Source organism: Molothrus aeneus, chromosome 2 (genome assembly GCF_037042795.1).
Source record: "Molothrus aeneus isolate 106 chromosome 2, BPBGC_Maene_1.0, whole genome shotgun sequence".
NCBI classification, from domain to species: domain Eukaryota; kingdom Metazoa; phylum Chordata; class Aves; order Passeriformes; family Icteridae; genus Molothrus; species Molothrus aeneus.
The window spans coordinates 39995826-40013759 of record NC_089647.1 but is presented as its reverse complement, the minus strand read 5'-3'; the positions used below and the strand labels follow the sequence as shown (position 1 = coordinate 40013759).

Here is a 17934-nt window from a genome sequence, read left to right as displayed (position 1 = left end):
TTCCTTCTTTCTGAGATCTGAATTTGGTATGCTGGCAGAAAGTAAGATTTCCATGAGAGTTTTCACTGTCTGTATATGGAGAGGTTCTGTGGAGTGTCTGATGATGAGCTACACCTACACAGTAAGAAGGTTGATCATGACTTCAACCAAACTTTCTGATAAAGTTTATCTGACCTTCTCAGTGTTATGATAAGCAGTTTTGTGATGGCAGTGTGATTCACTATATTCATAGTGCAATACTGTGCATAAGGAAAAGTGTTTGTCTAAACAGTTATGCTTTTCCATAGCTAAAGAATCTAAAATGGTACAGCATGCCAAGTATGAAAAAAATGCCAACCACTAGTAGAAAATCTTCTTTGAAAAGAGAGAAATAATAGTGTAGAGACCCTTTTATCTTTAAACTTGATGAAGCAGGTGTTAAAAGTTCCTTTTTCTCCCAACTCTGAAGGGTTTTCTAATTCTTAATCCAACTTTCCAGTCTGGATCTTGGGATCAGAATTTGGTACAGCATGTACTGTAAACCTGATGGCGATGAAATGTTCATGAATTAGAAAACATGCAAACACACAAAGCAGACAAATGGCAAGTTGAGAGATAAAAATTCTTTTCACTCAATATAATGGATTTGATGTTATTGAAGTTCATTTATTTTGCACATGGACAAAATGTATTAAAATACAGTAAGCTAAGTGTATTTTCAAATTCAAATGTATAAAATTGCTTTATTGAGGACCCTAAAATACAGATGGAGAATGTCACTTTTGTGAGTTCAAAAAATTTGCATCATGAAAACGAAAAGAAAATCTGCATTGATACATAATGATATATCTTATCATACTTCTGACTTCAAAAGAATTTGTTATCCAGCAGTTTGACAAACAGCAATTTGATGAATTGATTTATATGAAGCACGAGGGTGAAGTGAGCTGAGGTGTCATCTGTTCTGGTGCTTTGAGTCTTGAGCTAATGCTGGGCTTCCTACTCCTCTAACTGTGACTTTACCACTGTTTTACTAATAGACATGGCTTAGTACATAATCACCTGCAGAAATGTCAGTACTATAATTTTTAGTTTAACTTTTATGTAGTATTTTAGAAACAGTATCATTTATTAGCTTAAACATCTTTTGAGGTAGATTAGAAGCTAATTCAGGTTGTGTAAGACTCCCTGCTTTAAAGAGCACCAGCAAGTGGCTGCTCAGCCTTGCTAATTCGCTGTTCTAACTTCCCATGTGCACTATGTGAGCAACCATCTTAAGTTCATTTTATGGTGTATGGAGAGAAACAAGAAATTTAGGAAGAAATACACTGACATTTCTAATATGTACTTGTGATGAAAATAGCAGTGCTCTGACAGTAACTGTTTCTCAGCACTGAGTATAAAGGAGTGTCAGGTGACCATGCACACTGTCTGCATTTGGTGATATAAACCCTAACCACATCATCAAGGTAGCTAATATAGTTCTGTAGTATATAAAAGAAATATAATAAGCATACAAAATAATAATTTCATGTTGCTTAAGTATTATATATAAGGTATTATAGATATCGTTAGATTATTTTACATATACCAATCATACTTATTTTAAGTACTAGAGTATTTATAAATTGTATAGGTATATGCTAAAAGTAGATTTGGGATTAATGATGTCCATTGCCTTAAATTGTGCATTTGTTCCACAGTATTCATGAAGTGCAAACTAGCAGTGTTTTGATAGATATCTACATTTTAGAATCTAATTAATCAAATAGAATCAAATTAATCTAAGGTGTTTCAATCAAGAGGCAGCAATATCTGGGTGTTTTGCATATTACATTTTTCTGCTGCTAATATTTCTGGGTTTTTCCACTTTTATTGCTAATATAGTGGATGACCCTGTCCCACTGGTTCAGTTGTAGGACAAGTCAAGGAACATAAGAAAATACACATGAAAAAATGTATCATGGCAATGTGCTATGATAATTCCACTAAAATAAGAATGATATGATGACTGAAATGCAAATATGGAGTCTTATCTTGATAGAAGAATATAACAGGGATCAAAAGGACAACTGATACTTCAGTGCTCCATACCTCTGAAATAGTTGGTGTGTTTATAAAGTAGGTTTTGTGTTCAAATCCCATGTTTTGTATTTGTAAGAAACAAACCTCCAATTGACAAATATGCTGACACTTCCATTATTTTACATATTTATACCCCTGATGTGGTTAATTATTTAAAAATTATGACCAAGGAACAATTGTGACACAATGTCATAAAAAGAACTGGAAATAATGATTTGTAGATGCTACCATATTCTCCTGAAAGGGTATTAGCTATGGAAAGTTTTTACTGTTGTCAGTAAAAAATTTAGATTCCAAAACTTTACACATTTCAAGGTGTTGCAGTGGTAAACAGCCTAGGCAAACCAATTGTTTCATGTTGAAAATCAATATGAAACAATATACCTAATTTTTCATTATAGTTTCCATAAATTACGAGTTAATCTTGTTTCATTTTTTTTCTTTTTCTTGTTGGAAATGATGGGACAGGGAAATGTAAAAAAGATTAAAAAGCAGGATTGTAGCTTTTGACTCTATAGAAGTGAGCAAAATCAAGATAGCTAAATTTAATTGTTCTGTTTTGTAGATATTATTTAAAAATTTTACTCTGTTTGGAGGTTGCTCTTTGGAGAAGTGATTTTGGAAAGACAAACAATAGTATTGCAGGATTCACAGCAAAAGGCAGGAAGATTTTGAAATCACTATACAAGAGGAGGAAAGAGTCAGTCAATGATGTTATAAACAATTATTTTTATTGCTTTCACTATGAAATATATTATTATGAAGAAAGAAATTCTTCATTATTTCAGTTAGATTCCAGGATGAAACATATTTACAAGTTCTTCTGTTTTCCACTCTTTGACCCCTTTGGTCTACTAAATCCTTAATTCTTTGCTGAGGAGCAGATATACCAAAATATCTATACCAATATAGATATATTGGTATATTTATATACCAATATACCATTCTATATTGGTATAAAGAAAGACCTGCATCAATAGCAGGTCTTTCTTTATACCAATACAGGCTACAGAGTGGAAGTTGAAACACCTACTTAAGAACTGGAAGTGAGAATTTTACTTCAGTGGGCCAAGAGGGAAATCAAATCTTTATCAAAAGATTATGGTAAAAGTCCATGATGGATGTGGGTTTTGCTTAAGTAGTTGGAATCAGAAGTCTCGCTTCAGAGACTTTTTCTATTTTCATAGAAAACACACAGAAATAAAATCAATTATAAATTAAAACCTCAACAGCATTATCTGAAGTGTGTGGAATCTTGGAGACTAATAGCATGGGATGGCATACAGGGATGTGGAGACTGTGTAGTGTAGATTCCTAGTTCTTCACAACTTTAAAAAACCCCACATGATGAGAGGTAAATTCAATCTGCATTTGCTGTTTTGCACTTTGACACAGTGCAAATAGAAGAATGTTATATTTAGATCTGGGCTAAATTCATATAATTTTACTTCCCATTTTACCAAGGACGAGCTAGGCCAGACTGCCTAGCTGTGGAAAACCTGTCTTGTCAGAGCATGTTCAGCATAAGGATTACCCTGTATTTACTCTGACAAGTCAGGTTTTCCACAAGCTAGGGACGAGCCTGGTCTGTTGTCTTAGCTTCCAGAAGTCAGATTTTTACTCAAAAGCTACATCTGCACCATTATCTTTTGTTTAGGTGCACAGGTGTACTTATTTTCCATTCTTTAAATTTTAAACCCATGTTTATTTTCAGCTTCCACAATTCCATTGTGGTTTTTGTTTTGTTTTGGTTTGGTTTTTTACCTATTGATTTAATTGGTACTTTTTCAGAAGTTTATAAGACGTAAAACATACTTTTAGAAAATTATTGAGCAAAACCTTGAGGTGAGCCTTCAGGAAGCAAAGAGGCGATGTTGGGAGACATTTGGCAGTAAAATAATTTAAAAAGAGATGCAATAGATGTCTGCAAGTTTTAGACAGAAATCTAAAACTAAAATATCACGATGTGTTCTGCTGAGGTTGATGGTTTTATACAAAACCATTGGCAGTTAATAGAAATACAGGGAGGTAAAATCCCATCTGGGAGAAAGAAAAAAAAAAGTGAGATAGTACTCTTCTTGCAGCTAAGAGGAACTGAGAGTTTGCAAGTGTTTTGCTTCTGTGCAGGGTGGCAGCAGTTCAGCACAGATGTATTTACCCAAATAACTGATTGCTCTGTCTGATACTCCAGGTGCAGATAAAGCTTTATTTTTTCCATATTTTGTACATTTACAAAGTCTCTGCAACTCTTGAGTTTACTGGGGTGATTATAAGTGACTTACAGCATGTCAGTGAGCTAAGTTAATAGTGCTGTTTGTAACGACACTGTATGTGCTACTTTCACCACTGGACTAAAAACCTCCCAGAATAGCAATAGTCATTACAGGACTTAAAATTGTGTTTGCCTGCTTACATTAGAACTTGCAGCTTTGCTAATATTAATGGATTTTGATGGAAGTTTAAGAAAATACTATCCTACAAAAATCAGGAACATTTAAGTGACAGATAAAATCATCTCTGTGTTTTCTTCATCAAGCTGGTCATGGGGTGAATACATTGAGAGTGACCCTCAATGTGCATTTTCAATAAACAGTGCAAAGTAAACATGCATAGGAAACTTAACATTAGGTGAAGTTTTTGAAGGTGTGGCAATTGCCAGAAAGTCCCCAGGTTCATATTTTTGTGAGAAGTGATAATAGAAAACTTTTCCTTCAAACTTGTGCACTAGTGACTATAATACTATCTTGTTTTTTTTCTGAGTATTTTGTTTGCTTGTTTGTTTTGTTTTTTGTTTTTTTGGTTATAATGACAGTAGTCATAGACAAGAAGATACTGACTATCAAGCCACCAATTGAATGGTGATTGTATCTTGATGGAGGTTTTGGGTACTTCATTAGTACATGCATTTGGTATAACTGCAGTGCTCAAGTATGGAAGACAATTAGTTCAAATCTAGATGATCCTGAAGACTGAACTGTTGCAAGTACATTTTCAAATACATATTTTATCATCCCTGGAAAACCTTCCAAACCTAGTCATCTAACTAAATATTGTCCAGTAATTTTGAAATTAGGCAAATATCTGGTATGTGTTCATTTCTTACACAATCTCTCCTTTAGATGGCTGCTGTCCCTGAAATATTAATAAAAAAATGTCAAGCAAGTAACAGTTTCTCAGAACCCAGCTTTGCACAATGGTAGAAGTGATTTCAAATGGGAACATTTACTCAGATTTATCTATTGAGATGAAATCCACACAGATCACTGCAATTAAAAACAAAATTCTTTACTGATGAAACTGAAAACTGCCAAACAATTGAAACTTTTATGTTTTCCAAATAAATTGTAGCTGAATCAAAAAGAGTGGAATACACTTTGGGACAGAAGGTGTCAGGGAGAGGTGGGGTAGAGATGTCACACGAAGGTGTAAGTCAGGTAGAGGATATGACTGTGGTTTCTTAAAAGTCCTGAAAACAAGGAAGATGTTAACAGTAAGCATCAAAAGGTGCCTGAGTTTTTGTCACCATAATCCCTTGATAGAATTGGGTTAACAGCATTTTGGCTTTTAAGCAAATTTTACTGTGCCTAAATTCTAGTAACAGATTTAATTCTGGCCTGGTATACACTGGGCAGAGACACTGTTTAATCCTGTCTAATCTGAAACTTCAGAACATATGAGCATGGAAGTGTACTTTTAAAAACTGCGATTCAATTATGATTTGTTTTGTAAATGTGAAAAATGTTGTTCAGCCTTAGATTTATAATAAGAAGGACAAGGTTTATATGGAGTCAGACCATCTTGTGAAGAATTAACAAATTCCCTAGAAAAGAGGTCCAGAAGAAATCTCTTTTCAGGCGACCAAAGAAAACCCCCAAAACAAAAAAAGGACAAAGAAAACTTTAACTATGCTTAAGCATTCTTTGGTAAATTAGCTGTGCATTAAAGCACTAGAATGCCATGGAGCTGAGATAATACTCATGGATTTTAATTAAACTAATGGAGTTTTAAAATTGTTGTTGCTTATCAAAAGACTCAATGCTTTTTGTAGCTTATAAAGACAAAGAAATACAAGGAAAAACTGCAAGTAATCCCATGGAAGAATTGTTCCAAGTAAGTGTTTTGCTTACTGGTCTGCTGCCAATAGCAAGATGGATTTTTATTCATTTGTCTGCTTTTGGTAATGTTTCCTGTAAGGAGGAGTCCAGAATTAGAATTAATGAGACAAAGTAAATGAGAATTTCTTCTGATTAAAACATTAGTAAGGTCATTTTTGTTGCCAGGCAATGTGTGTGGAAATGGTTTTTGTTTACCTGTAGTTTTCAAAAAAAAAAAAAAGAAATTGTTATGAAAAGGAATTTCAGACAATAGGGTTTCTTTCACTAAAATTAAGAAGTAAGCTGTTTAACTTTTAAAATGGTAGCACAGAAACGAATGCAAAATTAAGCAATAAACTAAGCGAATCTAAACCACAGAGTTACTATCCCCTTCTATTTGTCCTTTTTGGCTGTGTTGGCTGCACCTGGTCAGCTGGTATTTCAGCAAGTTTATTACAGAACTGCTTGCCCATCAGAAGTCATTTGCTTTGCTTAAAGGGCTTTTTTTTTTTACACTACCGCAACTTCTTCTTTTTGTTTGCTGTCAGAAGCTCCACATCAATCCAAGCAAAATGTACTTAAGTTCTTTGAAAATAGGATTGATAACTTCACAGAAAAATAAACTTTAAAGAAACAATTGGTCTGTCTTCGTGCTTGATTTACTTAAGAATTACTGTTAGTACAATAATTTAAGCAGTTCATGCTGACTGCTAATTATTTTGGAATTTCATAGATGAGGAGTTATGCCCTTAAACAGACCAAATAAAGCATTATATTCAAATAGTAACATGATTGGTCAAAGGTTAGCATAAAATGAAGGAGTTCTTTAATGGTTCAAGTACACAATTTTGAATCTTCAGTTATTTTTGCAACATTTATACACAGAAATAATTTTTTTGTGTTAGAAAACATATTGTTCACACAGTTTTTCTTTTTCCTGCAGGGCAGCACAACTATTTGTGTGCTGGAAGAAATGACTGCATAGTCGATAAAATCCGTAGGAAGAACTGCCCAGCATGTCGCTTGAGGAAGTGTTGTCAGGCTGGTATGGTCCTGGGAGGTGAGCTGTTTTTCAAGTGGATTTATAAAAATAGGCAGTCAAGTACACTACCTTCAGTCTGTTGAGGTTGAACAACAGTACTTTGATACTGTAAAAGAAAAACCACATTCAAATATTATTTTTGGAAGAATTACCTAATGCTTTATACTTTCTTAGAATTTTTCTTTAGTGAATCTGGAAACCCTGACAAAATACTTTTCTGTACTGTATATCCTTACATTCATTTTCTTGAAGGGAAAGGAATTATGTCTTAGGTGTATTTGTTAATAATTTTGGATCAGGTAGTTTGGTATAGGTAAAAAAAATGTAGATTGAAATTGACATTAGAATCAGGAATCAGTACTGTGCTCATCTAATTTGTGTCATACTCTTCATCATTGCTTTGAATACATGTCAACAAAATTATATCCTTCTGTTCCACCAGAGAACAGGCAGTGGTTGCCCCAATAATGCAGGCTTTGCATATTAGGTGCTGGGAAATCCCATCTTTGTATTAGTTCTTTCTGTAACAGATTTGGGGTTTTTTTTTATGTATCATTAAATGTAATTGAGCACTGTGCCTTTGAAAAACTACAGGGAGAAAATGGTGTATGATTAGGTAGTCACATGGCAAGTTTTGATGTGTTTACAGGCAGGAATGATGCTTATTTTTGCTGGGTTTTTTTCCCCTATTTTGTATCAGCACAAAGCTTGGAAATATGTGGCTAAGGCTATAAGAAAATGGACATATTAAAGTGATAGAAAGAATATGTTCCTAAAGGGAGTTAAAAAAAAAAGGGGGGGGGGAAGGACAAAAACCTGCTTTATTTCCAATTTAATCTGTTTTAGCCCATCAAAACCCTCTGTCTGTCTCTCTCCCCTGCTCAACCTACATTCCCTCCCCTACATTTAAGTATTGTTTTTTATCCCTGAAGGAAGAGCTGGCACTATATCCTGTACATCATTGCATTATCTTGCTGATCAGCATTCCTTGATAATGTAAAACATGCATATAGTTTTCAGACTGATAGTTTGCACAGCTCTGTGTTTCCAGCCCCTGTAAGCTGGATGCCAGCCCCATGGAGCTGGGGTATTCTGCACACATGGCCCTTGTGTCATTCTTACGTGATCAGTCAGTGCCATCTCTCAGTTAAAAAAAATAAATGGAGCTGACAAGCACACTGGGCTGAGGGGAGAGGGACGAAAGGAGAACATGTCCTTTGGATCCTTCTCAGATTGAGGTAGTGTTTTAAAACTGGAGTAGCAGTGCAGTAGGGAAACATTATTAATACAAAGGCAGAGTCTAAAGCCTTGTTTGCCCAGCTTTGGAAGAGGAGAAAGCCAGGGAGGCAGAGGTCCTGAGTAGGCTGTGGAAAATGCAGAGTAAGAGGAAGAGGAGTTGGCAGATGTAGTAACTGCCTTTTAAAATTTGGGAGAATATGCAAGATTTGATCAATTTGACCTCTAAAATATATACCTGCCTAAGGCAGGTGTCTTAGACTAGATGATCTTTAGGTCCCTTCCAATCCAAACTATTTTATGATTCTAGTGTGTGTAAATTAATACAGATAAAAATTCATTCCTTACTGTGAATTTTGCACAGCTAGGAGTTTGATGATGATCTAACCTAAATTTTCATTCATGATACCCTGGATAACACCAATAACTAAACTTTGTGTGTTTCAACATCACAGGTAGCAGTTTCAACAAGCAGAAGAGTGTGAGATGACTCACTATCATTGTCCAGTCCTTTTGCTTCAGCATTGTTCTGCATAGTAATAGGAAAAGTCGCCAGCAGGCTTGACTTCATTCTACACTTTGTGTGCCGTTATGGATGCTAGTTTCCCTAGTGTTTTTTAATATATGCATTTTTCTCTGGGGGTAGGTGCTAGGAACAGAAAAAGTTGGACACTTTTGCCAGCAATATTGATCAGATGGTATGTCCTCATTAGTGTGTTCTCATAGCAAGATGTTCCATCCTCCTACAAAACCTGAGGATAAAGATACTCTGACTTTTATTTCATTACTATCACGTATGAAGAGAGTAAAATCTTCATCTTTCTCATCACCTTTTCGGATCACCTTTTTTTTCTCAGCTATTACAAAGCAAGCATAAATATTTTCTTTGTATTTAATACTAGATTTTTGTACCTAGCTGGTTTTTTGTCTTGCTTAGTCTTCTCCTAAGTACCTAATCAAAACTGTCTCCCATTTTTTGAGAAGCCTGTGCAGTCTAGTTTCTCTGGTTCTTAGAGAGACATTGCATTTCATCAGATATCTGCCCTGATATCCCCACCTACACCATCTTCTGGAAAGGAGCAATCTGGCAGCAAATAGAAAGCAGAAGAGAATAGTTGGGCAATGGAAAAAAGGAAATACTGAGTGGAGCTGTGACTGTGGCACCTCTTATTTTTTTTTAGCTGCTTCAGGTTAAATGCCTCAGGTACTCTTAGTGATGTGAACAGTTCTGGGGAGATTAGGAAGCTAATTGTTTTATGCAGGCTGAAATGGAGTGCTTAGTACTGAAAAGAAGAATAAAAGACAAATGTAGACCAAAAATGAGGAAAACTGGAGTGAAATTATACTATTTGTAAATGGGGGTTTAAAATCAAACTGCAAACAAAATCTCAAGATAGACTGTTAACCATAATACTCTTTCTATGTTTATATTGTTGCCTTTCTTCCTTTTGCTCATCTACCATTTCTTACAATTCCTTTGTTGTATCACATGAGCAAAATTTCCTACCATGACTTGATGTGCTGATCAGCACAATATGATTCATATATGGAGTGTTACAGAGCTTAGGTAATTTTCCCAAAGACATCAGTGATCAAAGGGCTGGGAAGCCTGCCACACAAGGAAAGGGTAAACATGAGCCAGCAGTGTGCCCAGGTGGCCAATGGCACCCTGGCCTGTATCGAGAATAGTGTTACAACCAGGATTAGGGCAGTGATTGATTGTCCCTCTGTACTCAGCACTGCTGAGGCCATACCTTGAGTGCTGTGTCCTGCTCTGGGTCCCTCACTACAAGAAAGACATTGAGGAGTATGTCCAGGGAAGGGCAACGGAGCTGTGGAAGGGTCTGGAGCATAAATCTTATGATGAGCAGCTGAAGGAGCCAGGGTTGTTTAGCTGGGAGAAAAGGAGGTTCAGAAGGGACCTTCTTACTCTTTACAACTCCCTGAAAGGAGGTTGTAGCAAGATGGAGGTCAGCATCTTCTCCCAGGAATCATGTGACAGTGTGAGAGGACATAGCCTTAAGCTGTGCCAAGGGAGATTCAGCTTGGACATCAGGAGCAAATTTTTCACAGACAGGGTTGTTAAACTTTGAAATGGGCTGCCCAGAGAGGTGGTGGTGTCACCATCCCTGGAAGTGTTTGAAGAAAGGCTGGACATGGCACTTAGTGCTGTAGTTGACAAGGTGGTGATGCATAGAAGTATGGACTTGATGGTCTTGGGAGGTCTTTTCCAAGCTAAAATATTCTGTGATTCTCTGATTCTGTTAACTGAGTTTGTTTAGTCTTGAGAAAAGAAGGCCTAGGGAACACCTTATGACTGGTTTCCAATATTTAAGGGTGACTGCAAAGAAGATGGAAACTCCCTTTTTACAAGCAGTCACATGGAAAAGGCAAGGGATAATGAGTACAAGTTACTCCTAGGGAGATTCTGATTAGACACAAGAGGGAAATATTTCATGAGAAAGATCAGCCATTGGCATTATCACCCCAGATAAGTGGTGGACTTCTCACTGTGGAACACTTTTAAGATTCATCTGGACAAGGTGCTGGGTCATCTTGTCTAACTGTGCTTTTGCCAAGGAAGGTTGGACTGGGTAGTCCTTCAGGTTCTTCCTATCCTGGAATTCTGTGATTCTGTGATAAAAGCCCATACACAAATTTGCAATTATTGGAATAAAGTACATGCTTAGAGACATCCTTGAGTATTTAAAATTAATTGGAATTGGCAATACTTTAAATCTCTTCTTGTGTTTACAACCTATATAGGTCAAGATTTTTTGTGCATTTTGTGATTTCTGCCATTTAGAACTTACATAGAGATATTTTTGTTATTTTACCTCGGATGCTTAGTTTCTTAATGCTGGCCTTGAGTTAAATGCAGACTTGCTATATTACTTAATTAACATGAGAAACACTGAAATTTTACAGGATATTAATGATAAGCTTCCAAAAATTACTATATTAATTAAATTAAGCTTACTTAGGGAAGTACACCTATCTTCCATTGAATGTCACTGAGTGGCAACCATATAGATAAAAGTGTAGCATTTTACTATATGGACAACAGTTCCATTTTTCAACCCTAAATTCAAAGCAATTTCAAACCCCTGAAATATCTTGAAAGAAATTTAAAGTCAGTTGTAAGTAAATTATAGAATAGCAACCAATAGCTTCAATAATTTATTTCCCTATATAGACTGTTTTGCCTTTCTTAGTCTATAGAAGGAAAGTATCAATAAAAACATTCATTTCACAGTATTGTATTTGTCATTTTCTTTGAAAGTGTTAATTGTCTTTGGGCTTTATAACCTCATAACTTGAGACATTAATCTATCCCCTTTCTAATCTTAAACCTAATAGGATAGCAGGTTGCTGGATCAGGTCCTGGAATAAACAAGTTCTCAACTCTTTTATTTATTATGAGTGAATCTAATTTTTTCAGGCTGATTATCACAGATTCCTTGTTCAGTTGTATTGCTAAATTACTGTGTCCTTCATTGTTTCAATCAGCTTTCGGTCTGCAGTGCAGTGATTACATGCAGAAAAAGGTGAATTAATTTTCCAGGTAATATTTTCGGAGGTAGGATCAAAGGGTTTATTAAAACCAAGATGTGTTCCTTCTGCTTTGCTGCTTTCTCTGAATTGTATACACCCTCCTAAGGTGTACATGGCTTCTTTTTCTACACAAAAAGCAAGAGCATAGTGACCTTAAAGTAAGGGCCATTGTGTTCTGTCAAGAATAATACATCATTGATGCTTTTCACCTCATTACAGGGTAAGGAGAAGGGTAGTGAGATGTTAAACTTCTACTAGAAACCCAGCCCTTTTATTATAAATTGTCTACCATCAGTAATGTCTAATTGTCTGTATGATTCTGTATACCTAGTTAAAAAAAATATTAAAATACAGAATTAGGTAGTAAGGAGAAAATCATAATATATTTGATAGTGGTATTAAACAGATTTATTTTTTTAATGTTTAATAGGTACATGTAGAACACAAACACCATAAACATGCTATTCGTAGTAATCAAGGGTAGGGAACAGTGAGTATGAAGAAACAGCTTGAGTGGTTAGCTGTCTTAAAGTGAGGTAATGAAAATGTTACCAAAAATTTTGTGCTGTCTAAATATGCACAGACATATAGTATTAAGAAATATATATTATAGTATTAAGAAAAGTAGTTGTCAGAGTGGATTGGTATTATTTACCCATTATGGGACTAAGGGGAGACATTTACTTATCTTACAGCAAAACTTACCTGCTTTGTAAACAGCAAATGAAAAACTAAGCTATTGTCAAATCTCCATTGTTTTCCTTATTATCTTTAGAGTTTTTATTAATTTGACATGGTCTCCTTTGTTGTAGATGGGAAAGTTTGCTGCGAGTTATTAATCGTCACCTCTCTTGTAGATAGGTAACAAGTGGAGTTGTTTTACTGATTGCTGTTAAGCAACATAATTAGCAATAAACACATGAGCAGTTCTGCAAACCAGTATGACATTAATTCTGATACATTTAGTCACTTGGAAACATGGGTACTTATTAACTACTAACATTGCCTTGTGATAACTATTCTGTTTGGTTTCTTTTTTTACTTGTTCTCTGAACTGTAAAAGTATCTGAAGCCATTATTTCTGAAAATGCCTGAAATCATTATTTATGAACTATCAAATGCATTGTTACTTCTGTTTTCCTTCATGCCTACACAATACTTAGTGGGAAATTCCCAGCAAGTTTATGACTATGTATAGGTTTGTTATGATAAAAATTGGCTCTAGGTCTTTCAGCATAATAAATTCTCTATTCTTTTGTGGGTTTTTGTTTTGCTTTTTTTTCCTTGGTTCAGCTGTAACATAAGATGCGACTTTGTGTTTGGTTCTTTACTAAGAAATCTCCAATTAGAAATATTTTTATTTTTACCACAAGTGATAAAATGAGCATATGATTGTTGTGGCACTTGATACTAATCTAATTAAACCTGCAGTTAAGTTAGTGGGAATATGACCCCTGAATGTCGTTGCATGATGAGTGTTACTGTTTTTGCCATCACCCCTGTGTCTATTTCTATCCCCCTGTCATGTAAATCAGACCATAAGTATCAGTATTTTTATTGCATTTTTTGACCTTTTTCCCTAAGTAAAACTTGTTTGGCAGAACTAAAGATCTAGCAGGGTTTTCATCATCTTTGAGGATCTATTTAAAGCAAATAGCCATACTGCATGTATCTGTGCTTATTTTGGGAAGGCAGTTCAGCTATTAATTTGTTTCAGTTAGTGTTGTTCATACCACTGCAGTATGGAATTAACAATTAAAAATACTGAGACAGGGAAATTATGCTTTAGGAAGTGAAATATCTTCTAAGAGTTTACAGTATTTGTCAGTCTTTCACTCATCCCCCTGGGCACTAAAATAAGATTCAGCCATGACACTGAAATGCTCTTAGGGAACTGGAGGAGAGGAGTTTCTGTGTGTAGTAATTAATTACTAACATTTTTGGTTTTGAATGTTAGGGAGTAAAAGAAGCAGTATCTTTAACTGACATTAAATAGAAACTGAATTGTAGAGAGAGCTGGCTCAGCTGTTGGCATATGACAGAAGAGTGGGAATTGAACCAGAAAACACTTTACGAGGTTACTGTAACCTAGAATTCATGGCAATAATTTTAATGGGTGGGTGCTGTTCATCCCTTAGTGAAAGGAGCAGGATACAGAGGGAGAAGCTCTAAAGAATTTTCCATCATCATTATTCAATTACATAAATAGTCAAAAAGTAAAAAATTTATTCTGAAGACAGTTCTAGTTTCCTTGTATAGATTAAAAGTGTAATCCAACACTACTGGAAAATACTAATGTTCTTGGTTAACTCTTTCTAACAGATCAACAATTTTTTTTTCAGGTCGAAAATTGAAGAAGTTTAACAAAATAAAGGTTGTGAGAACATTAGATGTTGCACTCCAGCAGCCAGCAGTCCTTCAAGATGAAAGCCAGTCTCTAACCCAAAGGCTGTCCTTTTCTCCAAATCAAGAAATACAGTTTGTTCCCCCAATGATAAGCGTTTTACGAGGCATTGAGCCAGAAGTTGTCTATGCTGGTTATGACAATACAAAACCCGAAACACCAAGTTCCTTGCTGACCAGTCTGAATCATCTTTGTGAGAGGCAACTTCTTTGTGTAGTCAAGTGGTCTAAATTACTACCAGGTAGTATAAATTCTTATATGTAGTGAATTGTATTTAAGCAAATATTCCATGAGAGGAGCAGTCTAAAGATAATACTATTGACTACCTGTCAATTCTTTACAAGTTCCGAAATGATTAAGCTTTCCCTTATCAGATAATTTAACTAATCAAATATATTTTAATAGGGAAGCATATTTGAAAGAATCCATCTAAATATTTAGATTCACTCCAAGTAAGCACAGGAGCTCAGACAGTTCCTGTATGTGATTTTTATTACAGCCTTCTATTTATTCATTTGATATAAAAAAGGTTGTATATCTGCTTATTCTTTATTCTTCTTATTACTAAAATGAATTTTTGAAAGCACCAAAAAGTAAAATTTTTATAAATAATACCAATTAGAAGTAAGCTGCTCACAGACTGGTAATGAGAAGTAATTGAATTTATGAAGATCCACAACTGGATTGAAAAAAAAAGATCCATGTTATGTATTTATGTGTGCTGTTTGGTGATAGGGATCATCATGGTCATCCTGGGATATATAGAAATCAATATATTGAGGAGAAAGCCTGGAAAATAGTTTCATGTGAGCTCAATTTGACACTTTGATGCTGCAAGAAGCAGTAGTCTCAATCACTGCTCTTCCCATTGCATTTGGCACTTAACAGACCTCTTGAGTGAATTGATTCATCTCACCAAATGAGAAGAAAAGAAACCTTTTTTTTAGTCCTCTGTGTTTCCTGATGTCTTCACGAACTGAACCAGTTCACTGAGGAAGAGCATGACTGCCAAAGCTTGCTTGAAGGAGGTAACAGGACCACACAATGAGGAACAGGAGTGTTCCTTTCAGTGGCAGGAAGCTGTTAGTTTCACTCAGATAATTTGTGGCAATCTTTAAATTTTTCAAACAGCAAAAGTGATCAAACACAAGCTCACAACTGAATATGGTTCTCTTAAGTTGAATGCAAGAAAGATGCTCATACTGGATGTTTTTGTGTGATCAAGCTATTGACATTCAATGAGAGTTGGCTACAGTGATGATGTTACAAACTATCATATTTTTACCAAAGGAAAAAGAGATACATTCCTGTCCTCTGAAACAGTAATTTTTCGTAAAATAAATTTTGGTGTGAACATTTCAAAATACTGGATGAGAACAAAAAGACAAGAGGTTAACTGTCAAAGTAAGATAGGCAGTTATTACCCAAGCATTGGAGAGCTACATCCCCAAAACTGCTTGTCTTTCTAGGTGTTCTCAGTTTGATAGCTGAATTTGTAATCTCAAAACACCTACTTAGATGCTGTCTAAATGAGAATGATGAAATATTTTATCTTGAATTTCATTACCAGGTTTTCGGAATTTGCATATTGACGATCAGATAACCCTCATCCAATATTCCTGGATGAGTCTAATGGTTTTTGCCATGGGATGGAGATCGTACAAACACGTCAGTGGTCAGATGTTGTATTTTGCACCAGATCTGATTCTAAATGAGTAAGTAGAATGCTCCCATGAATAACATGTTGAACTTTTATGTGCCAATGGGAATGTGACTCCATTGAGGCCAAGATTTCATTCATTACTTGTTCTGTTTCAAAATTAATGGCCAAGTCCTCTGACCATATCAAAGTTTAGTATCTTTGGGAGTGGTTTTGTGGGAACCTCAACTAGTCTGTGTACATGGTCAAGCAAAAGCAGTTCAAATAGAATTTTAATTATCTAAGGAAAAAAAAATCATGCTGTCAGAAGATTTACTTCAATTCGTATGAATAAGTCATGAGTTAATGTTTACTAAATGGAACTGAGTGTGGGTTTTTTTGGTTGTTTTTGTTTGGGTGGTTTTCGCAAATAGTTTGCCTAAAATCTAAATGCTCAGTAAAAAAACTACTTATCAAGTAGGAATTTTAATATCAAGGAAAAATTATATGAGACTGCTCTTTTCTGCTGGGGGATGGCAGGGGCTTTTTGGCTTGGATTTTCCTTCACTATGCTATTTAATTTAGATAATCATCATTTCAGTCTTTGTCAGTTTTCCAGCTCCGCAAATTAATATTGTCAGACTTGTAATTTTATATTCTTTTGTTATAGTACATGGGAGGTTGCCAGGAACAGTAAAACATAATTTAATCCCTATATTTATTTTTCCTTAATAAATTTTTCTCTTTTTTTTTTTTTTTTCTTAAAATACTAAAAAAACTGCTATGAAGCAAGCTGAAAGAAAAACAGGTATTTTGTAAGACATGTTGTTTAAGGATTAAGGGGTGGATTTGCAGAAGATCTAGACACCTGATTTTAAAATCTATAGATGTGCAAGATCCTCCCAGTGAAGTTCTTTGTAGGAGATATTCAGTAGAGCCGACCCTATAGCTCCTGACCTTTTCTCTTTTAAATGACTGTAAATCACTGTGAGGTTGTTGAGTAATGAATTCTTTCCTGTCCCATTTTTATTAATTGTGATGTACAAATTGAAATACTTAGAAGTGATGGGATTGAATGAATTTCTGGCTGTATTGTTGTCCCAGCATAGTCTTATACATCTTATGGTTATCTTCAGAAGAAACACAGAGTGAGATGATAGCTTTAAGCAGTAATGTCATGTCTTGAAGTATCACCCCGCTTGTGCACCACTGCTGACAGCTTGTGAAGAAGACTTTAAGTACTTTCTTTGGGAATGGTGTTAAGATTTATGAACCCTGATAGTAATCCACCAGAGACAGATTCTTATTATCAACTCAAGATCATCTATGCTGGGTGCTGACAACATATTCCTCTCTTGGTTGTAGAACATCTCATCAGGGTCATACTAGAGATGTTATAAACAAGGAGATATAAAAAGTGACTGATGCACTGAATCATATCTGCAACTATTTATTGGAAACAAGTTAGCTTTTAGATCAGTAAAATGTAAACGACTTTATCTACAATGATGTTTAAGTTTGTACTTTCATGTTCACCTTAAGCAAGAGTAACTGCTGAACACTGCCAAAAAAGTTAGCTGTCCTGGTCATGCATCCCCATGACTTTAGCTGAGCTGGACCAAACACTCTGTGGCTGCACTGTCAAACAGATGAGGAGTTTATATGCCTGAGAGGTGCCCCAGAAAAAGCCATTCATTAGCAGATAGAGATGATCCCTGACATGACTCACCATGTAGGAGTGCAGGCACTAATGCCAGAATCACAGGAGTGTGTGCCTAGAGGTAGAAGGAGATAATAGAAAGTCCTTTTGCAGGGGCAACACACGCCATAGTTGTTTCATAATTACCATGAAACCAGAATCCAAAGCTTGTGTCACAGCCATTCTATCATTTAGTGAACT

General features: G+C 35.4%; 1 protein-coding gene across 1 annotated transcript in view; it reads left to right on the top strand.

Moving 5' to 3' along the window:
- PGR (progesterone receptor) overlaps positions 1-17934 on the top strand; it is a 38364-nt gene that overhangs the window by 6901 nt on the left and 13529 nt on the right. Inside the window, exons 3-5 of the mRNA XM_066544734.1 lie at positions 7102-7218; positions 14334-14636; positions 15966-16110. Coding sequence (XP_066400831.1) covers positions 7102-7218; positions 14334-14636; positions 15966-16110 — 565 coding nt within the window. The remainder of the gene's footprint in view (positions 1-7101; positions 7219-14333; positions 14637-15965; positions 16111-17934) is intronic.